Consider the following 23,222-nt stretch of genomic DNA (forward strand, 5'->3'; position numbering starts at 1 on the left):
GACAGGATGCAGGCAAACAGACAGACAGGCAGGAGGTAGACAGACTGACAGGCAGGACAGTGACAATAGACTGTATAAGTGAGTACACTGACCTAGTGAGTTCACAGTCAATTATTTTATGGTGGGAGACCATGGTTAACACCCAGGCTACACTAGTGTGTGTGTGTGTGTGTGTGTGTGTGTGTGTGTGTGTGTGTGTGTGTGTGTGTGTGTGTGTGTGTGTGTGTGTGTGTGTGTGTGTGTGTGTGTGTGTGTGCAGAAGAGGATTAACACCCAGGCTACAGTCTAATAAACAGTAATGTGTCTCGCTCTGATGATGTCATGCCTGACCGCTGTACGAGTATGGGGGGGGGGGGGGGGGTGAGAGAGAGAGGGAAAGAGAAAAAGAGAATACACTAAATCAAATCGAAGTTTATTGGCTGCGTACACAGATTTGCAGATGTTATTGCAGGTGCATTGGAATGCTTGTGATTCTATCTCCAACACTAGTGAGTAAGGAAATAAAGATTCAGCCTCTCGTTAAGGACATACCAAAAGTATTCAAAGATTATACAAAGGCCACATAAAGATATTGAAAACATTGTTTGCTTTCACGGAGGTTTTATTAACACATCTGGAATGGTCTCTCCACAGGTTTCTGGTAGAAGTGTGTTTGACAGTGGCGCCACCTAGTGGATTTTCCTCTCACTACACAACGTACACAATAAGAGCTCAGAGTTGGTATAAATAAATTCACAGGTATTGTTTCAAAGGATTTAGACAACTGTCAGAGGTTAAAGGTCAACCTCTATTTGATCTTGAAGCTGATGACCTTGACATCTCCGTCAACCATGATGTGTTTGTACTTGCAGTCGCCAAGGCGATTGGGGAAGTCCATCATGTGACCGTCTGGCAGCTTGATGTAGAACTGCTCATTGGTGAAGTTGAGGACCAGCTGGACGGAGGGATGAGAGAGAGAGAGAAAGAGAGAGAGAGAGAAATGTTTAGAATCTAATTTACCAGCCATGTGTCTTGTAGTCTGCAGTCTGTAGCAGTCAGGCACGGGAGGCTAGAATCTTTGAGGCAAGTTATAATGATCTACTGCTTCATTTCTGTAGACGTTATTTGAATGGCTCCTGGTTAAGGACTTATTTGTAATGATTCAATTCAACAGTTAGGCGGGCTTACACTGGCTTCCTAGTGAGCCAAATCTATGAGCCATTGAGATGACTCTATCAGATGTACTTATACAATAGATGCTGTTATAATCACCAGTGCAGACTAACTGTGGACTCTATAACTGTTACATATTATATTTGCAGTTAGAGTCAACAGACTGTGTGACCAGACTGACCTATGACCAAATGTTAGACTGGTGATTATTACCTTATCACACACACACGCGAGCACACACACACACCTTGAACTGCTCTCCATCCTGGAAGGGGAAGTGACCTTCCTTGAGTTCGTCTCCCCAGCTTCCTCCAGACAGAGAGTTACACACGATGTGCCCGTGGCTGAAACGAGGGTTGAAGTGGAGGGCGTAGTTGTCACTGTCGTGGCCGATGTTGATGGTGAAACTATGGGGGGGGGTAGAGATGGAGGAGGGGGGAGATTTAGAGAGAGTGAGAGAAAGATAGGGAGAGATGGGGGGAGATAAAATGAAACAGGAAATGAGATATGATAATTCAGTCCAAAAAAAGTAACACAATAAGTTCTCCATGAGCGTGGTTTGTTTTTGCTTAGCCAAATTGAATTGAAACCATGTCAATAACCATGACAACCTTTTGGTATGTATATTGTGGGCTGCAAAGGCCCCCAATGTGACATCCAGGGCTACAAACACCGAAACCAGTAGTTGAAACCAGTAGTTGAAACCAATAGTTGAAACCAGTAGTTGAAACCAGTAGTTGAAACCAATAGTTGAAACCAATAGTTGAAACCAGTAGTTGAAACCAGTAGTTGAAACCAATAGTTGAAACCAATAGTGACTTGTACGTGCACTGTTTGCAGTGTTTCCCATATACACTTGGTGGGCTGCGAAATACCCGAAAAGTACAATCAGGGCTACAAGCACCAAAACATTGAATTGAAACCAAGAGTGTCAGGGTTCTGCTAAATCTTGGGAGTGAGAAGTGAGTGAGGCACTAGGAGTGTCTCAAGGACTAATGCTAGGGGAAACACTGTGTTGGGTTTGGGTTGAATGGTGAAGTGTCAGGATCTTACTTAGAGGCTCCAGACTTGGTCTTCCCTGTGAACGTCATCTCCTGACCCTGCTTGAAGGACATGTTTTCCACACGGAACGTCTAGGAAGGAGAAATTAGACAACTAAGGGGTTAACAAATGGGATAAATGCACAGTAATAAGCGTCTTACTGCACTGAGCTCATAGAAAACAGTTACCTTGCCAAATGAACAGTGCAAATAGCAGAGACTAAGAGTAAATGAGAAGTGGGGAAAATAAATCTCATTGGTCTGCAGAGTTTGGTTCCCATAACAGGGATAATGTTCATCTCGGCCCAGTTGATATGACGATGGAGTTGACATGACGATGGAGTTGACATGACGATGGAGCAATTAACCTTTAGTTGATCATCCTTAAGTGTCAATGACATCAGTATGAACGTTGTATGACCTTTGTGTTTTTGAAAACGTTGTTCCCCATAACGGACATGTACTACCTCATAAACGTTACAGCTCAGGAGGCTGCTGAGGGGAGGACATCTCATCATTACGGCTGGAAAGGAGTGAATGGAAAAGTATCAAACACGTGGAAAACCATGATGAGTTCCACACCACTCCATTCATTCAGTTCCAGTCATTACTATGAGCCCGTCCTCCCCAATTAAGATGCCACCAGCCACCTGTGTTTTCCAGATTCGTATCAGCATGTCTGTGGTGCACATGGAACCACGGTAACAGAACCTACGGTCAGGTTATCTTGTTCAGTGTTAATGATCAACCTTATTGGGGTAGTGAGTGAAACACCCATGGGCAATAAAACCATATCCTGGTCCCAGATCTGTTTGTACTAGACGACTCCTACGGTCATTGTCACGCCATGTTTGCACAATCATATCTGGGATCAGTCATAAAATACCGAACACAGGGTCATAAAAGCAGCGAAACAGGACCTAAACGTTGTTTGAATGCTGTTTGACCGTTGAGATGGTCAGGAAGTGGTCACAAGGAGACAGTGAAGTCATAAATGGTTTACAACAGTGAGACTAAAAAAAATAGAGGATGAAACTGGTGATTCAAAGACGAGCTAAGACCCTACCACACCCTCTGTCTGTACTACAATCCGTGGTGTGTGTGTGTGTGTGTGTGTGTGTGTGTGTGTGTGTGTGTGTGTGTGTGTGTGTGTGCGTGTGTGCGCGTGTGCACGTGTGTGCGTGTGTGTGTGACACTGCATCGTCAATGATGCTATTGACATTCACATAATACCTCCCTTCAAACAATCATTGATTGGATCTAATAAATGGTAGTCATTGTGTCCTCTGTATCAGTGGGTCAATGTCCCTGGTATCACATGGTAATAGTCACGTAGAAGATATGGTAGTTAGACCCTGGGCCGCACCTTGGAACACTGCATCACCTGTCTCTGTATCTCAGATCAATAATGACGTTAATCATCAAACAGGTGGAGTCTCCAGTCAATTCTCAAAAACTCTGTAATTCGTTGGGGATAGAATCCATTGACGTTGTACATTTCTTGTGGTTCAAAGCAACAAAGTTAGACACATTTATATTGTGACACAGAATATTTCTAGACTGCTGAACTATTGGGTATCCTACGGTCTACAACCCTAATCTAGCTCACCTGATTCTAATAATTAGCTGGTTTATAAGCTGAATCAGGTTAGTTACAACTGGGATTGGAGTGAAAACCTACAGGATGGTAGCTCTCCAGGAACAGAGTTTGAGTAGAAACCTACAGGAGGGTAGCTCTCCAGGAACAGGGTTGGAGTGAAAACTTACAGGAGGGTAGCTCTCCAGGAACAGGGTTGGAGTGAAAACCTACAGGAGGGTAGCTCTCCAGGAACAGGGTTGGAGTGAAAGCTTACAGGAGGGTAGCTCTCCAGGAACAGGGTTGGAGTGAAAACCTACAGGAGGGTAGCTCTCCAGGAACAGGGTTGGAGTGAAAACCTACAGGAGGTTAGCTCTCCAGGAACAGGGTTGGAGTGAAAACCTACAGGAGGGTAGCTCTCCAGGAACAGGGTTGGAGTTAAAACCTACAGGAGGGTATCTCTCCAGGAACAGGGTTAGAGAGCCCTGATCTAAAGGCTGTAGAATATACAGGTGTCATCCTCTTACTTTTTACAACCTTGAATCCAACTAATCTCCAGACTCACCTCTCACAGTAATTCAAAGTACATCAAGATAAGGAACACTATTGTAAAAGACTACAAAGAATCACATTTGGATTTTATGGACTGCCCCTGTAGTAGAAAGATAATATTGGCAATGAAAGTAATTTAATCACAGACTCATGTTAAATTCCAGTTGTCCCAAGGTTATGTGTACTGTGATAATAATAATAATCATGATAACACAGTATCAAGGCAAAACATCAATTTCAGGAGCTGCACACAAACTTTACCAGCTAACTCCCTGTCCCTCTACCTTGTATTGATGTGCCTTTGAAAGGGAGGTGTTTAAACAATGTATCTGATATGCTGTAGTGTGTAGATAGTTTGAAAGCAGAGAAAGTTGATAAAATAATAGTTCTGAATGAATTACAGTCATACATACCATCTTGGCGGACTTCTCAATGAAATCTCAGCAGAAAAAGCCTGAAAAGTGACAAAGTTTTCATTTTACAGTCTGGTATTGTAGAAAGGGCAGGGTTTAGAATTTTGTACTGGCGAATAAGAGAAGGAGTTGTAAAAGTGGTGACCAATCAGGGCCAATAATATCACTAGCCTACATTTCCAACCAAGCAATAGAAGGAAGCAGTGAAGGCTGCTGAGGGGAGGACTGCTCATAGTAATGACTGGAATGGAGTCAATGGAATGGTATCAACCACATGGAAACCATTCCAGACATTATTCCAGCCATTAACATGAGCCATCCTCCCCTTAGCAGCCTCCACTGGAAGATAGTCACATGTATTTGGAGTGAGTTGCCAGAGAATGTACCAAATGGCACCATATTCCTTATATGTTGTTTTTTATCGGGGCCCATAGAGCTCTGATCAAAAGTAGTGCACTATGTAGGGAATATGGTGCCATTTGGGACATATTTCTCAACAGGGTGGAGGGCTCTATCTATTAGATGTTTTTCCCTTTTCTTTTTTCATTCTTTCTCATTTCATTCTTCTCCCTTCCAGCCTGTAGTAGGGTGTTTCTGAGTCTTACACAACAAAACTGGACATTTTAGTGATTCATTTGATCCTTTCGAGTACAGTCAATGTAGGTGTCCATGCACTGTATTTTGACCAATGAAACTGCGATCTAGTGGTAAATATAGTTACTACACACATTACTTACCATACAGTATTATAATACTTTATTCAAATATTTGCTGTAAGGCGTTTCTATAATCGTGCACACACTATATTACGTGTGCATATGACTCATTGAAAGAGAGTCAAAACTCTAAGCGAAAAATGTATTGATTTTCTGTTTCAGTGAAATAATTCCATTCTGTGTTGAACACCTGTCAACGTTCAAGAACGGAGGGTAGCCAATCCTGTTTCTGTATTTAACATAGGGGCGGGCCACACTCATATAGGCTACCTAAAGCAAACCTTCTATGTACACTGCTACTTCTGGTATGTGGAATTTATATGTTTACTTAACATTACTAATACAACATGAATTGCTACGTAAAGAACGTTTTAGCCTAATTTAAACCGTAAGCAGTTGCTGTACACAATTGTTGCATGCATTGCATCATAATATGTTGGTGTCAGTAGCAAGCTTGATTTGTGAGCTAATGTTAGCTTAGCTATGTTATGCTAGCAGTTTGCAATTTAATTACTTTTTCTGAAGGTTTGGGGAGATGGCGTCGTTGGCAGCAATAGAGCCAGGGCTAAGCCCGGGGACATTACCGAAAGAGGAATCAGTAGTACCAGTTTCTATATTCGCACCGGACTGTGGGGATGACCTTTCAGGGACAGAGTGCTTCGAAGACGGAGAGAATGTTAACGGCGAGTCCGAGGATCATTTAGACTTTACTAGCAAGGTAGGCCCTGCTCTCGACTCAGCTAAAGCTAGCTACATGGCATATGCATGCGTAGATTTCAATTTTACATCAGCTTTAACAAAAATATGTTGCTATTTTTTTTATGAAAATGACAATTTTATAATGACATTTAATATGGTTGAAGTATGACCGGACATGTATCTTTTCGAGTGACCAGTACCCACCAAAACATGCAATGGTGAATGAATGACACGTATATAGGTGCCACTCTGTGTAGACACAACAGTTGGCGAAAGAACCAAGGATGATTTGACCAGATCATCCAGTCCTCGGGGGCCTGATTTGGTGTCACACTTTCCTCCACCCCTAGCAAACACAGCTGATTTAAACTAGTTTTATTCTAAACTGAAGACCATTATTAGTTGATTATTGGAGTCAGGCCTGAAACCTGTATTTATCTTGCAAATATAATTTATTTCAAATAATAAAGTGTGGATTAAACATCAGTATGTTCATAATTGCATGAATCATCATGCATGTGCACATTTACAACCTGGTCAGGCTTGCCAGAAACTAGGCTACGTCATTGTAACGTCAACAAACGACCCAGGCCTAGCTTCTAGCTACTTGCTTCAATATTTGAATGCTGTCTGTCTGGCCGTTCTTACTTTGTTTTGGTAGTGTTATTCTGCCCTGTCCTCTACTGGACATAAACTGTAATGTTTTTTTATTTTATTTACATTGTAAATTTAGATGTATCACAGAGTCCAGTTTACAATAAAATGTTGTTGTAAACACTTATCTAAGTTTCTGTCAATTATCAAACAACCATAACACCAGTGAATGAACCTAAACATATATTTTCTCTCTTTCCTAGCTGACTCTGGTCAGCCCCACAGGAGAACAGTATGACTCGTTACTACGGCAACTCCGAGAGAGGATGGATGAAGGATGTGGGGAGACCATTTATGTGGTGGGAGTGGGCTCAGGTGAGAAGGGATAACCTACTTTCCTACCTTATATCCGGGCCATATACCTAAACCACACAACAGAACACATGGTGCTCATGTGTAAACATCTCCAATAAACACAGATCAATGGTGACCCCCTTACAGAACACAGACCTGATGTCCCAGATCAGTTGTGCTTTTTGTCAGTTGTTTAAACACAAACAGATCTGAGACCAGTCAGGCTGGTCCCAGATTGCAGGTTGACTAGGCTACTCGTGCGCAGGTTGACTAGGCTACTCGTGCGCAGGTTGACTAGGCTACTCGTGCGCAGGTTGACTAGGCTACTCGTGCGCAGGTTGACTAGGCTACTCGTGCGCAGGTTGACTAGGCTACTCGTGCGCAGGTTGACTAGGCTACTCGTGCGCAGGTTGACTAGGCTACTCGTGCGCAGGTTGACTAGGCTACTCGTGCGCAGGTTGACTAGGCTACTCGTGCGCAGGTTGACTAGGCTACTTGTGCGCAGGTTGACTAGGCTACTCGTGCGCAGGTTGACTAGGCTACTCGTGCGCAGGTTGACTAGGCTACTCGTGCGCAGGTTGACTAGGCTACTCGTGCGCAGGTTGACTAGGCTACTCGTATTGCCTGGGGTTAGTTGGCCTGGGGTTAGTTGAACCTACATGCAGTTCAACACAGAGAGGGTGCATCAGTTGTCACAATATAAGAGGTATTTTCGTATTATGTATTATAAGTGTATTATAAGCAACAACAACAAAATGTTTTAATGGTTTTTCTTTACCGATGCATGCTACATTTGGATCGGTCTGGAGTCCACTGAGCGATGTACTTGTATCGGTCTGGAGTCCACTGAGCGATGTACTTGTATCTTAAACACTTGAATTGGGAACCAAGGCATATCGGTGTATGTAACATCCTTAGCCAGTTAAGTCTGAGAAACACTAGCTAACTTGTTTATCTTGATTTAACCCTTTAATGGTCAGTTGGCAAAACGACAAGCCTCCACCTTCTCAGCTTCTGCTCCATTGTTCCTTTAATTTGCCCAAACTTTAATGGAACTACTATAGCTACATTACCTGATGTAAACTGGGAATGCAGTCAAGTGCCCTGTAATTAAGGCCTTATGTCTGGGTAAAGACACAGCATGGGCGTTCTCAGAGTAATGGGCCGTGTGGTTAGTGTGACTTTCTATCTCCTTACATCCACCCTCTCTCCTGCTTCCCCCCGTTTCTTCATCAGACGGAGGTGACTATGGTCTGGACGAGGGGGACATGGAGGCGTCAGTGGCCACGGTTCAATCCCTGTGTGAGCAGATAGAGGCAGACATGATCCTGCTGAGAGAACGTAGCGACGCAGGGGGGAAAGTACGAGACTACCTCATCCGCCGACGGGTCGGAGAGGAGGACTTCCTGGAAGTGAGGTGAGGGTGGGGAGTTAAAGACGACCTCATCCGCCCGACAAGTCGAGAGAGGGAGAATGGGATGCCAGGAGGGGGGGACATTCGTCAATTTATTATTAGGTCTCAGAGGGAGAAGAAGTTGGTTTGCTGTCAGGATCAGTGTTCTGCAACATTTGGTGTTGCACATAACAGCTCTCTGTCCTTTAACTTCTCTCTCCCCTTCCCATACAGGGTGGCGGTGGTGGGTAACGTGGATGCCGGTAAGAGCACCCTGCTGGGGGTGTTGACCCACGGGGAGCTGGACAACGGCAGGGGGTTCGCCAGGCAGAAACTCTTCCGACACAAACATGAGATGGAGAGCGGCAGGACCAGCAGTGTGGGGAACGACATCCTGGGCTTCGACCAGGAGGGACATGTAAGATAATGACTTGGGGTTGACTTAGGAGTCTCTAAGGACATTTAAGTTAGATACGGATGACATAGGCAGGAGACGGAGAGTGACAGGACCAGCAGTATTCAAAACGTAAACAAAGCTGACTTAGAGCCGGGTCCATTTTGACCCTAGCGTGTTGTCCAGCACTCTGATTTAAACCAACCTCTCTCGGTCTCTGCTCCTAGGTGGTGAATAAGCCAGATAATCACGGGGGCAGTCTGGACTGGACTAAGATCTGTGAGAGGTCCTCTAAGGTCATCACCTTCATAGATCTGGCCGGCCACGAGAAGTACCTGAAAACCACTGTGTTTGGAATGACCGGACACCTACCAGACTTCTGTATGCTCATGGTGAGAGACGGGGGTGGTGTGTTTGTGTTTTCGCTCACACATGGTCAGTTGCTTATCACCACAGACATTTACTGTGTCAGTGACTTTGCTCATCCTCTTTCTCTCGTTCACTCTTCTACATCTCTCTCCTTCCTTTCCTCTCTCTCTCTAGGTGGGCAGTAATGCAGGTATTGTAGGGATGACCAAGGAGCATCTAGGTTTGGCTCTAGCCCTGAATGTACCAGTCTTTGTAGTGGTCACCAAGATAGACATGTGTCCAGCCAACATCCTAGCAGGTGAGAGATGGACTGTGGAACCTGGCCCTGTTCAGATCATTAAAACATGATAATCGTAGTGAAATGTAACTTCTTTTTTAATTTTTTTTGGAAAGCACCAGTTCCTCCCCGTTAGTCTGTTTGTTTAACAAATGAACACACACAATGTGTGTTAATAATTGTGTGTGTATTTCCCAGAGACACTGCATCTGTTACAGAGGTTACTGAAGTCCCCAGGATGTAGAAAGATCCCCGTACTGGTTCAAAACAAAGATGACGTTATCGTCACTGCATCCAACTTCAGCTCAGAGAGGTAAATAGCACTGAATTAACAGTTTCCTTGTGGTTTTGGTGGTCCTTTTCCTCATTTCATCTGAACAGTTTGTGTGTAAGATGGCGCCGACAGGCATGGCAGCTCTGCTTCTAGCTCCTAAGCAAATTTGCAGTATTTTTGTTGGGATGTGTGTTATTTCTTACGATATTGGCCCAGAATGTTTTTTGTGTTATTACATACAGCCAGACAACTTTTGGATATCAGAGCGGCGGTAACTCCCCAGCGACCCAAACAGAAATGAGACTTTTCTGAATTGCATCCTTTGTTTGCAACCCCCAAGGCAACTAAATGTATCCCAGAGGCTGCTCCAAAACATCACCGGGCAGAAGAGGTGTTTGGAGTGGACTTCTATATTCTAACACGGGAGGCGTGCACACCATCCACCGACTCCGAGTATATTACTCGCTAATGTTCAGTCCCTGGACAATAAAGTAGATGAGCTCAGGGACTGTATGTTACTCGCTAATGTTCAGTCCCTGGACAATAAAGTAGATGAGCTCAGGGACTGTATGTTACTCGCTAATGTTCAGTCCCTGGACAATAAAGTAGATGAGCTCAGGGACTGTATGTTACTCGCTAATGTTCAGTCCCTGGACAATAAAGTAGATGAGCTCAGGGACTGTATGTTACTCGCTAATGTTCAGTCCCTGGACAATAAAGTAGATGAGCTCAGGGACTGTATGTTACTCGCTAATGTTCAGTCCCTGGACAATAAAGTAGATGAGCTCAGGGACGGTAACATACTCTGTTTCATGGAATCATGGCTCTCCATATAGACTGTCCCTGTCCATACAGCCAGCTGGGTTCTAGGCACATCACGCAGATGGGAATAAGGAACTCTCCTAGAAGAAGAAAGGCGGAGGTGTATGTTTCATGAGGAGGAGGTGAGGGCCCTGGCGGAGTGGTCCTAGGGAAATCACCTCAACGTCAACAAAACAAAGGAGCTGATCGTGGTCTTCAGGAGACAGGGAGCACACCTCCCATCCACATCAACAGGAATGCATTGGAGAAGGTGAAAAGCTCTCCCTGCTCTCTGTCCTCGGTTCCTTAGCGTACTCATCACTGACAATCTGAAATGGTCCACCCACACAGATAGTGTGGCGAAGGCATTGTAACAGCACCTCTTCAAACATAGGAAGCTGAAGAATTGTGGCTTGTCCCCTAAGAACCTCACAGCTGCACTGCCTGCAACCGCAGAGCTCTCCATAGGGTGGTGCGGTCTGCCCAACGCGTCACTGGGGAACCACTGCCTGCTCTCAGGACACCTACAGCACCCGATGTCACAGGAAGGCCAAAAAGATCTTTCCTGAACTTCGTCACTGTCACTAGCTGGCTACCACCCGGTTACTCAACCCTGCACCTTAGAGGCTGCTGCCCTATACACATAGACATGGAATCACTGGTCATGTTAATGTTTACATAATGTTGTACCCATTTCATATGTTAATATACTGTATTCTTGTCAATGCCACTCTGACATTGCTCATCCTAATATTTATATATTTCTTAATTCCATTCTTTTATTTTGAGGTTTGTGTGTAATGTTGTGAATTGTTAGATACTACTGCACTGTTGACGCTAGGAACACAAGCATTTCGCTACACCCGCAATAACGATCTGATTTTTTTTTTGTATGTGACCAATAACATTTGAATTGATTTATGGGTAACGTATGTTGTCTTAATCCTCCACTCTTTCCTTTCTCTTCTCCCTCCTCCCCTCTCTCTCTCTCTGTGTCTCTCCCCCTAGGATGTGTCCAATCTTCCAGGTCTCCAATGTGACAGGAGACAACATGGATCTTCTGAAGATGTTCCTCAACCTACTGTCTTCTAAAACCTCCTATAGAGAAGATGAGCCTGCCGAGTTCCAGATCGATGACACCTACTCAGTACCGGTTAGTACACACCACACACACACAACCATCAGCACCACACACACACACTAATCATTTAACAAGCTGTGTTGTATTGACGTCTCCTATCTGTCCTCAGGGTGTGGGCACAGTAGTGTCCGGCACTACTTTACGTGGATTGATACGACTGAATGACACGCTGCTGCTCGGCCCAGACCCCCTGGGCAGTTTCCTCTCCATCGCTGTCAAATCTATCCACCGCAAGAGGATGCCTGTCAAAGAGGTCCGGGGAGGACAGACCGCCTCCTTCGCGCTCAAAAAGGTGTGTTTTTACGCGTCTGATTGTAAGGCTACAACCACACAGAGACACAATAACACAGATGAAGTGGTACATGCATTCATAAATTGTCTGCTTTTGTGTCAAAAGATGAAGTCAGCAACTTTCAAATAAGTTGCAGATGTAAAAAGATGGACCATTTGTTTTTCTCCAGAAAATTCTCTCCATAATCCATTAATGGATGACTCCCATTGGGAAAAAACATCCTCAATCAGCACATTTCTGACAGTCTGTCCTAATGTTTCTCTCCTCTTCCCCTCTCCGGCCCCTTTTTCACCCCCCTCCCTCTTTCTTCTCCTCCAGATCAAGCGTTCCTCCATCAGGAAGGGGATGGTGATGATCTCTCCCAGACTAACACCTCAGGCTACCTGGGAGTTCATGGCTGAGATACTGGTCCTGCACCACCCCACCACCATATCCCCACGATACCAGGCTATGGGTGAGCGGCTTTCAAACGTGTGGGTGTGTTCATGGTTGCTTGTATACTGTGGCGATGCTCAATTTAGCATTAAAGTTTCAGCTATATTCATATTAGGCCTTTGTCTTGTCACACAATCACACAAAAATGGGACCCGTCCAGTTGCTATGCCACTGGTATGTCAATAGTTATTTTTCTGACTTTCTCTCCCTCAGTGCACTGTGGCAGCATCAGACAGACAGCCACCATTCTGACCATGAACAGAGACTGTCTACGTACCGGGGACAAGGCCTCAGTCCACTTCAGATTCATCAAGACCCCCGAGTACCTCCACACAGACCAGAGACTGGTGTTCAGAGAGGGACGCACCAAGGCTGTGGGCACCATCACCAAGGTCTGGGGTTATGAATGGTCATACGTTTATAAAAGGTCATGGAGCATTAAACCCCCTTAGAAACATTTCACAATGTTACAATAACTCACTGTCTCTTCACCAGCTTTGTCGTGTGTGTGTGGGGTCAAGTGTTATGAAGGGCTTATACCTTTATTCTAAAGCGTCCCAGACTACCTCCTAACTAACTCCACCTGTACGTGTGTCTCTCCAGCTGCTCCAGTCAGTCACCAAGGCCCAGCAGGCCAAGATGCAGTCCACTAAGAAGGGCACCACGTCAGCCAATGAGGAGGCAGGATCGGCACCGCGGCCTGACAGCCCCAGCGCAGGACAGCTACCGGTGAGCTACCGGGGTAGGGAGGGGCTTAGACTGAACAACTGGTTAAGAAAGGGACTACCCTGCGTTCATAACCAAGATGGAAGGTGGTATTTACCACATAGGACTGGGAAAGATCCACTTGAACGACCCTCCTACTGGTAATTACTAGTGGGGAAACTCATCTATCATCCCTGAGCTCTGACTTCTCCCACATCCTGACCTCTGTCACCTACTAAGGAAATGACCTATAACAGCATTTTTGTCAGTTAAAGGCAACAGCAAAACATTATTTATAAAAATAGTTTATCTATGAATATGTTTTTTTTAATATGACTTGGTTTACAAGCAAGATTATGGTGGATGCAGCTTGTTGGCCATTAGCCAATCAGCTTTTCTCAACAAGTTCAAAGCACGTGAATGCATCCAACTGGTATTCACGACTTCACAACTGGCAATTAACGCCTTCCCACTTGGTTATGAATGCAGCATTAGACATGAAGGAGGGGCTTAGACAGAACACTTGTGTACAGCCACGACACAGGACAGCTACTGCTCAGCTACCTGGAGGCCGAGGCTTAGAAACAACACCTGGAGGAGGGAGGGTCTTGGACAGAGATGTAATTCCCAATTCTACATGTCAGACAATCATCTGTTCTACACAAACTATTTCTAACTAAGGGAGGGGGTTAGAGAACATCCTGAAGTAAGAGGTCAAAAAATGACTTGCTAGAAGAGTAGGAGGAAAGTTAAACTCTGCATTGTGTGTTGAGTGACTGAATGGTGTGTGTGTGCAGACCTGCCAACATACAGCATTCTCTGTCCATGTAAGAGATCTGAGTTAATAGTACACAGAAATGAAAGTGGCCTGAATTTTATTTTTTAAATTTGAAATAAAAATACATCCACTGAGTGACTCTAACATCCTGATTCTCGAGCTGCACCACACAGACATGTACGGAGTTTGTGTCAACGGACATGGAGATTAATACATTGTTATTGGATGTACAGTTGAAGTCAGAAGTTTACATACGGTTAGGTTGGAGTCATTAACTTATTTTTCAACCACTCCACAAATGTCTTGTCCTAACCGACTTGCCAAAACTATAGTTTGTTAACATCTACTTTGCATGACACAATTCATCCAACAACTGTTTACAGACAGATTGTTTCACTTTTAATTCACTGTATCACAATTCCAGTGGGTCAGAAGTTTACATACACTAAGTTGACTGTCTTTAAACAGCTTGGAAAATTCCAGAAAATGATGTCATGGCTTTAAAAGCTTCTGATAGGCTAATTGACATCATTTGAGTCAATTGGAGGTGTATCTGTGGATGTATTTCAAGGCCTACCTTCAAACTCAATGCCTCTTTGCTTGACATCATTGGAAAATCAAAAGAAATCTGCCAAGACCTCAATGTTTTTTGTTGTAGACCTCCACAAGTCTGGTTCATCCTTGGGAGCAATTTCCAAACTGAAGGTACCACGTTCATCTGTACAAACAATTGTACGCAAGTATAAACACCATGGGACCACGCAGCCCTCATACCGCACAGTAAAAATAGTCCTATATCAACATAACCTGAAAGGCTGCTCAGCAAGGAAGAAGCCACTACTCCAAAACCGCCATTAAAAAAAAAGCCAGACTACGGTTTGCTACTGCACATGGGGACAAAGATCATACTTTTTGAAATAAAAATAGAACTGTTTGGCCATAATGACCATTGTTATGATTGTAGGAAAAAGGGGGAGGCTCGCAAGCCGAAGAACACCATCCAAACCGTGAAGCACGGAAGTGGCAGCATCATGTTGTGAGGGTGCTTTGCTAAAAGATGGCCTGGTGCACTTCAGAAAATAGATGGCATCACGAGGTAGGACAATTATGTGGATACTTGAAAGCAACATCTCAAGACCTCAGTCAGGAAGTTCAAGCTTGGTCGCAAATGGGTCTTCCAAATGTACATTGACCCCAAGCATACTTCCGAAGTTGTGTCAAAATGGCTTAAGGACAACAAAGTCAAGGTATTGGAGTGGCCATCACAAAGCCCTGACCTCAACCTATAGAAAATTTGTGGGCAGAACTGAAAAAGCATATGCGAGCAAGGAGGCCTGTTATTCAGTTATTACACCCACACTGCTCGCCCTCGTCAACAAGCGTCTGTGTTACCAAGGGCTAAAATAGAACTCCTTTCTATTTCTGATGCAGATCACGCTTCAAGTCCTGCCTCTCCCATCTCCTCATTGGTTTATAGAAGCAGGTACCCACGTGCCATCTCCTCATTGGTTATACCCACGTGGGTGATTGAAAGACCAAGCAACGCAGGTGTAGAAGCACGGTGGCTAGGAAAAACTCCCTAGAAAGGCCAGAACCTAGGAAGAAACCTAGAGGAACCAGGCTATGAGGGGTGGCCAGTCCTCTTCTGGCTGTGCCGGGTGGAGATTATAACAGAACATGGCCAAGATTTTCATAAATGACCAGCATGGTCAAATAATAATAATCACAGCAGTTGTCGAGGGTGCAGCAAGTCAGCACCTCAGGAGTAAATGTCAGTTGTCTTTTCATAGCCGATCATTAAGAGTCTCTCTACCGCTCCTGCTGTCTCTAGATAGTTGAAAACAGCAGGTCTGGGACAGGTAGCACGTCCGGTGAACAGGTCAGGATTCCATAGCTGCAGGCAGAACAATTGAAACTGGAGCAGCAGCACAGCCAGGTGGACTGGGGACAGCAAGGAGTCATCATGCCAGGTAGTCCTGAGGCATGGTCCTAGGGCTCAGGTCCTCCGAGAGAAAGAAAGAGAGCATACTTAAATTCACACAGGACACCCGATAAGACAGAAGTACTCCAGATATAACAAACTGACCCTAGCCCCCCGACACATAAACTACTGCAGCATAAATACTGGCGGCTGAGACGGGAGGGGTCAGGAGACACTGTGGCCCCATCCGATGACACCCCCGGACAAGGCCAGACAGGAAAGATATAACCCCACCCACTTTGCCAAGGCACAGCCCCCACAGACATGCTGAGTGCCATTGTTACCAAGAAGGTTTCAATGATTGCCAGAAGAACTGTTTGCCACAGAGAAGTCTACCCTGATGCCCTGCTGCGTAAGGCTAAATCTGCTAGCTACCAGGCAAATCTGTCTAGGAAATGACTTCCTGAACAGATTTGTTCTCACTCGCTGTTTCCTATCATAGCTTTTCCGTTTTTAATTATGGAGAACATGTTTATTTCATGCTCTGCTTCAAACATTTTTCATATCAGTCATTTTTTTTTATTGTGGATGAGACATTTGTAAATTTTGTACCTAAACAACTTGTTATTTGTTTAATAAAATTACTCCAAGAATAATGGTCCTTTTGTGTTCTTTCTAATCAGATATTGTTAGTGACTTTTACCATGTGTGTAAATGGAATGCTGTCAAGAGTATTCCACACTTTTTATAGACCTGATGTGGTACAATTCTATACTTGCGATCAGACTCACAAACAGCGGGGGGGGGGGGGGGGTAACCCCAATTTGGCGCGTGCGTATGGTACTCTAAAATATGCTGTGTGCGTATTGTACTCTAAAAGTTGGACAGGTTGGTGTGTGTCGTACCAGCAGCTTTCTTCTCTTTTCCAATATGCTGGCTAATCTCTCTTCCGATGCCCCTCCATCTCGTTTCACTCTTTCTTTATCCTGCGCTTTTATGATTGTTCATCACCCGGTCTTTCACAATCCCTCTTTTCAAAATGTCCTCCCTTTCCTTGACCCTCACACTCGTCTGCCAATATCCCTCTCTGCCGCTCTCAATTTTCATTCCACTTACCGGTACATCTTTTTTCCTCCTCATCCCACTTTCGTTCACTCCTCTCCTCCATTATCGTCGGCCCCATCACTCGTTCCTCTCATCTTTCCTGACCTCCGTCCATTAAACTTGTCTCCCCGTCCCCTCCTTAACACTTTGCCCATCCGTCACTCTTTCGTTCTCCTTCACTCTCTCTCCCTCGTCTGTCTGGTTGTCTGTCTGCGTCAGACAGTGGGGGAGGAGGAGACGCTATGTAAAGACGGCAACAAAGAGAACCAGGTAAACGGAACGAGGGAAGGAAACACCAGTTTGTCTTAAATGGAAGTCATGGCAGTACTTCTTTATCCCAACACTAAAGAGTGTTTTCCTGTGCAGCATGAACTTCGACTTCTAAAAGTACTGAAAAGGTTATTTACTTGAATGAAAACATTAAAATGATGTTTAAGCCTGAACTAATGTTGTGTAATAAAAAAAGTTAAATTAAATTTTCAATGAGAATTTCTCTTTTTTTTTTTTTAAGTAAAAAAAGTTTCTAAAAGTTAGAGGTGGTCATAAATTGTGTGCTTGGCTTAACATTTAGTAACACTTGTTCTGTTGTGACTGTTCTCCTCCAGCCCAAGTCAGGAGGTGGAGGCAGGAGGAGAGGGGGTCAGAGACACCGAGGAAAAGCCCTGAACAGCACAGCCTCACCAACATCACAACAACACACACCAGCTGCAGCAGGAGTGGGCACCACTGCCTAACCCCCCCCCCCACACCATCTCCTCTCCTTCCTCTCTCGCTACTCTCGTCTACATCCACTCTTCTATATCTCCTCCTCTACATCTGGTTTTGTAATCATTCTTGTTCCAATTAGGGGAGAAGGAATGAATGTAGCAAAGAAAAGGGGGACGAGAAGTGAAACATGCGTTAATCCTAAATGACACAGCTTACCATGTCCATCCCAGTTAGATCACCATTACAGAGTAGTTCTAGAACATCGTTAAAAGTCACTATGGCTTCTATGGCAACTAACGACTGAACTGGCTCCTGGAAAATAGCAGAAAGAAGCAGTTGACTCAATCTAACAGACACGGTGTAGTAATAGAAACGAACAAGGTTTTTATTACAGATTCATTATGTAGACAGGAAACGAATGGTGTTCAGGCACTGAGATCTGTTGTCTTAAGGGGTCGTCATCCAGTAATAATGACTGACTCCTGATTCAATCTAACAGGAAATAAATGGTGTCGTTCACAAGGTTTAGATGAAATCTAACAAACCGGACATGGCATAGGAGTCATAAGGTTTATATTTGTTATTCCATTCGTCATTATTTAGACAGGAGAGGAATAGTGTACTCCAAGGTCTCCATTCAATCTAATAGAACAGGATAGGTGTAGTTCAGACACGGGATAGTCCTACCTAACCAACCCCAAGGACAATGTTCACTAGGCTCATACACTGCCATCTGACTATACATAAAACAGTGGTTCTGAAACATTTGGATCAGGACTCACTGTAGGTCATGTTTTGTTCTATTTTTGCCCTGGCTGTATTTTAATAGGAAAAACAACTAATTTGGGCCTTGGAAAACCTGGTATACAAAACCTATCATTTAGATGTGTGCCTTTTAGATATCTGCCCAAAAAAAGCATTGAGTGGAAACGATGAAAGCTGTGTTTTTAAATAGTGGATTTTGGTCTTGTAGCTCACTTCATTTCTCCATTGTTCAAATGGGTGCAAAGTTCGTTCAAAGTTCTGTCCATCTTTTGCAGTCAGAAATGTTGACGCGTGCTGAAAAACACAGACCGCATATCTGTTCTATAATTAATTTCAATAGATTTGGGAATCGTTGCTCCGCTACCCTTGTAGCGTGTTCTGTGTTGGATCATTTATTTGGCTTTCATAGATGAAAGGGTTTGGAAAATCCAAGAAGGCTAATGCGGCTTAAAAGTATTTCAGGAGGATTTAGAAGTTTTCCATGTTATCCTCCATACCCTCTCAAGGACATTGTTTGAGCCCAAAAACGCAGGCGGAATAGTAGTTTTAAGATTTGTTGTTTTATTCAGTTTCTAGTCATGCACACCTTCTATAAAATTTGTTGGCGGAACTAGGGTTTTTGGGATTGAAGATTTTAGGTTAATCCATTTCCATACTTGATATGATTCAAATTTATTTTTTCTAAGCTTTGATATGGTTTTATCAGTTGGTGTGAGCATTTTTATTTTGGGTTTGGATTGGGACAGGTTTCAGTGGTGGAAGGCTTGGATTGGTTGTTACCACCAGGCAGAAGTTACACTTTAGTACAAATCTAGGATCAGTTTATCCAATGTCGTGGTAATTTCCTGTATTACTAAATGATGAGTTAAAAACCACACACCAGTCAGAGTTATACTTAAATGTCATCTTTTAATAATATGAGCTTCACCATAGCCCTGTGACTCTCAGATCAATTCAGTGTCTATAAATGAATTCTCTGAGAGTGTCAACATAATGGCAACTGAGATCTTTTATAGCAAAGATCCACCCCCTAGTCAACGTGACAAACCACAGATATTAGGAACTTCACAAAAGGCCCGTTACTTACAAAAAGGAGTATCCCATAGCCAGATAGCATTTAGCTATAAATTATTGTTCAGTTTGGTCTCTTAGACAAGGTTCTACTTCTTGTTCTTGGTACTTCCTAGTACCAAAACATTACCTCATCCAATGGCATATATCAATTGTCAATTCTAGATACTCCCATCTCAAATACACCCCCTCCTGGACAAGCTCATGGAGGAGAGTGAGCCTCTAGGTCATATACTAGGTCAAGAGAAGGGCAACATCAGAGGGGTAATACAATGGTTCCAGACACTGCCATACTCCTCCCCCCAATGGGAAAAGGAGGGAGTGATTGGAGATGGTGGAGCCCTTCACATGGTTTAGGAATAGTTAGACACATTCAAATATGAAGACAATCCTGACCTCTCCCCTCTCTGGGCCCCAAGTGACTATCTCACATAAGCATATTCTGAAAGTAAATTAAAACATATTTATCAATGTTACCTAACTAATTCTGATTCAGCTATGACACCAATCACAGATGTTATCCTTTAGTATTAGAGAGGGAAACAACTGACCTTAGATCCGGTCTAAAGGTAACCTAATTTTATTTCTTATTCTCTGCTTTTATGATGGATGTTGATCTCAATACATTCAACAACCATTTTATTTTTTTTAACTAATATTAGTGTATACATTTTCTTTTTGAATGGACCGAGTGACACATTTTTGTGTCTGCATCTTATGTACAAAAATGAAAGTTGTGCCGAAAGAAAAAGAAAGCCCTTTAACTTAACACAGTGGTGCCAGTTTGTTGTAAATCCTTTTAAATAAAGATGTTTCAGAGTATCAACATGTTGTGGTCATATTTTGTCAATACTGGGTGTACCATCTGGCTACCAGCACTTCTATAAGGGGCCAGTTCACATTTCAGATGCTTGTGCTGATCTAGGATCAGGTCTCCACCTTTCCATGTAATCTTAATGATTGTGCTCTAAAAGGCAAACAGATCGTAGATCAGCACTCTTGCTCTAAGCTTTATGAATACGGGTAGAGGTCTAGGCTTTGGTTTAGAGAGAGCACTGAGGGAGCTGTAAGGTTGAGGGACGAGGCCTACTTTTCCTTTTATAGGTGAAACGAGGAACGAGAAACCACTGACTTCAGTCGTGAGTTTTGCAGGTGTCCAGGTACACTGCATACAGATAGTCAATCACTCAAACACACACACTGTCCACACAAACACACACACTGTCCACACAAACACACACACACACACTGTCTACACAAACACACACTTCAGTTGTATTTGAAACAGTGAGAACAAGGGGATGTGGCTTTGATATGATTGAATAAGGAGTTTATTCAGGCCACTGTAGATTTATTGTCTTCACATCAAATGCTTTATGAAGCCAATAATAACCGAACCGGATGCAGCCAGAAATTGCCGTCCACGTTTGAGTAAATGGGAGGCCTTTTCAAATAACGCTGTCACACAGTAAAGTGAGTAGGAGCGGGAGAGGTGGGGTGAGAGAGTACTGAAACGCACAACACGACCTTGAAGCGCCCGCTCGCTGCTCCGTTCAACAAATCACTCATCGATCCATGGCTTTGCATTAAAGAGAGATGTTCCATTTCATACTGGAGTGGTGAAAGCTGAGCTTTGAAAACAGGGTAAGAGGTTCACTATGGAATAGTATTATTGACCTGCTACTCTGAATCAAACGTGGACGGACATTTCTGTCTGCATCCGGTTCGGTTATTATTGGCTTCATAAAGCATCTGATGTGAAGACAATAAATCTGCAGTGGCCTGAATAAACTCCTTATTCAATCATATCAAAGCCACATCCCCTTGTTCTCACTGTTTCAAATACAACTGAAGTGTGTGTGTGGTGAGGTGTGTCACACAATAGATGTGTAACTACTGTTGTATTTTTTTTTTGTCTTCATCCTGTTAATTTATATAACATACCAGACCTTACCATATCTCACTTTTTATACAACCTACCAGACCTTACCATATCTCACTTTTTATACAACCTACCAGACCTTATCATATCTCACTTTTTATACGACCTACCAGACCTTACCATATCTCACTTTTTATACAACCTACCAGACCTTACCATATCTCACTTTTTATACAACCTACCAGACCTTACCATATCTCACTTTTTATACAACCTACCAGACCTTATCATATCTCACTTTTTATACGACCTACCAGACCTTACCATATCTCACTTTTTATACAACCTACCAGACCTTACCATATCTCACTTTTTATACAACCTACCAGACCTTACCATATCTCACTTTTTATACAACATACCAGACCTTACCATATCTCACTTTTTATATAACATACCAGACCTTACCATATCTCACTTTTTATACAACCTACCAGACCTTACCATATCTCACTTTTTATATAACATACCAGACCTTACCATATCTCACTTTTTATACAACCTACCAAGCCTGTAACAAAAGCCCTTATTTGCTTCCAGGTCAAAAGTAGTGCCCTACATAGGGAAAAGGGTGTCATCAATATAGCTATTAGTGTTAATGGATTGGTTAGCTGGTAGCACCTGTTCTCAGATAGGTCTTAATGCTACATAGGATTAGGTGACATGTCCCGTTACAGTAGCAAAATGTGTTATTAGAGTAGTGCACTACACAGGGAATAGGGTGTCATGTAGGATGAAGGGATAGTTCATGTCCCCTTAAAGGTGCATGGCATTAGTACAATCTGATAATTATAATAAACCCTTCTAGTAATTTAGGATATCTATGATCTGGGAGTAGTGCACCACATAGTAGTAGTGCACTACATAGGGAATAGGTTGTCATTTAGGATATAGACATGGTTATTTCCCCCCTTGTAGTAGCATCAGGTGTTATTAGAGTGCTGGCAGCACCTGTGCTTATTAAGAAGTCTTCAACACCTTGGCTGGAGTCTTCTCACTGTGATGTCACACCTTCTGTTTCACTTCCACTACACCTGACGGAGCAATCTCTCTCTCTCTCTGTCTCTCTCTCACTCACTCACTCATTCACTCACTCACACACACCCACACATATTTTGTGAGCAGTGTGCACATAACCTATCTTCACTTGAGAGCCATGTCTGCCTACGGCGGCCTTTCTCAATAACAAGGCTATGCTCACTGAGTCTGTACATAGTCGAAGCTTTCCTTAAGTTTGGGTCAGTCACAGTGGTCAGGTATTCTGCCACTGTGTTCTCTCTGTTTAGGGCCAAATAGCATTCTAGTTTGCTCTGTTTTTTTGTTAATTCTTTCCAATGTGTCAAGTATTTATCTTTTTGTTTTCTCATGATTTGGTTGGGTCTAATTGTGCTGCTGTCCTGTGGCTCTGTGGGTTCTGTTTGTGTTTGTGAACAGAGCCCCAGGACCAGCTTGCTTAGGGGACTCTTCTCCAGGTTCATCTCTCTGTAGGTGATGGCTTTGTTATGGAAGGTTTGTGAATCGCTTCCTTTTAGGTGGTTGTAGAATTTAATGGCTCTTTTCTGGATTTTGAATTCTTGGATGGTGAGAGGACCCCAGACCTCACTACCACAACCAGAACCATAGTTGAAGTGTACCTATGATGAAAATTACAGGCCTCTCTCATCTTTTTAAGAGGGAGAACTTGCACAATTGGTGGCTGACTAAATAATTTTTTGCCCCACTGTATACTGTACATATATGATATACATCGATCAAG

General features: G+C 43.5%; 2 protein-coding genes across 4 annotated transcripts; one reads left to right on the top strand and one right to left on the bottom strand.

The window, feature by feature from the left end:
* Positions 1-425: 425 nt before the first annotated feature.
* On the bottom strand, positions 426-4,816 carry LOC139423758 (galectin-2-like). The gene is made up of 4 exons (XM_071175387.1): positions 4,734-4,816; positions 2,206-2,285; positions 1,400-1,559; positions 426-934 (listed from the first exon to the last, which is right to left on the bottom strand). Exons 1-4 carry the CDS (start codon positions 4,734-4,736, stop codon positions 788-790), a joined length of 390 nt encoding a protein of 129 aa, XP_071031488.1. The 5' UTR covers positions 4,737-4,816; the 3' UTR covers positions 426-787.
* Positions 4,817-5,393: 577 nt separating this feature from the next.
* Positions 5,394-20,346, top strand: LOC139424411 (GTP-binding protein 1-like). 3 transcript variants are annotated; one of them, XM_071176190.1, is made up of 16 exons: positions 5,394-5,440; positions 5,694-5,754; positions 5,975-6,167; positions 7,006-7,117; positions 8,333-8,513; positions 8,724-8,907; positions 9,111-9,275; positions 9,427-9,550; positions 9,728-9,842; positions 11,613-11,757; positions 11,855-12,037; positions 12,356-12,491; positions 12,686-12,864; positions 13,076-13,201; positions 17,200-17,250; positions 17,586-20,346. In XM_071176190.1, the coding sequence occupies exons 1-16, from the start codon at positions 5,422-5,424 to the stop codon at positions 17,712-17,714; spliced, it is 2,103 nt and encodes a 700-aa protein (XP_071032291.1). In that variant the 5' UTR covers positions 5,394-5,421; the 3' UTR covers positions 17,715-20,346. The 3 variants fall into 3 exon arrangements, with proteins under 3 accessions (XP_071032291.1, XP_071032293.1, XP_071032292.1); XM_071176192.1 differs by having other exon boundaries at positions 17,204-17,250; XM_071176191.1 differs by lacking the exon at positions 17,200-17,250.
* Positions 20,347-23,222: the final 2,876 nt, after the last annotated feature.

The sequence above is a fragment of the Oncorhynchus clarkii genome, chromosome 13, assembly GCF_045791955.1.
Source record: "Oncorhynchus clarkii lewisi isolate Uvic-CL-2024 chromosome 13, UVic_Ocla_1.0, whole genome shotgun sequence".
NCBI classification, from domain to species: domain Eukaryota; kingdom Metazoa; phylum Chordata; class Actinopteri; order Salmoniformes; family Salmonidae; genus Oncorhynchus; species Oncorhynchus clarkii.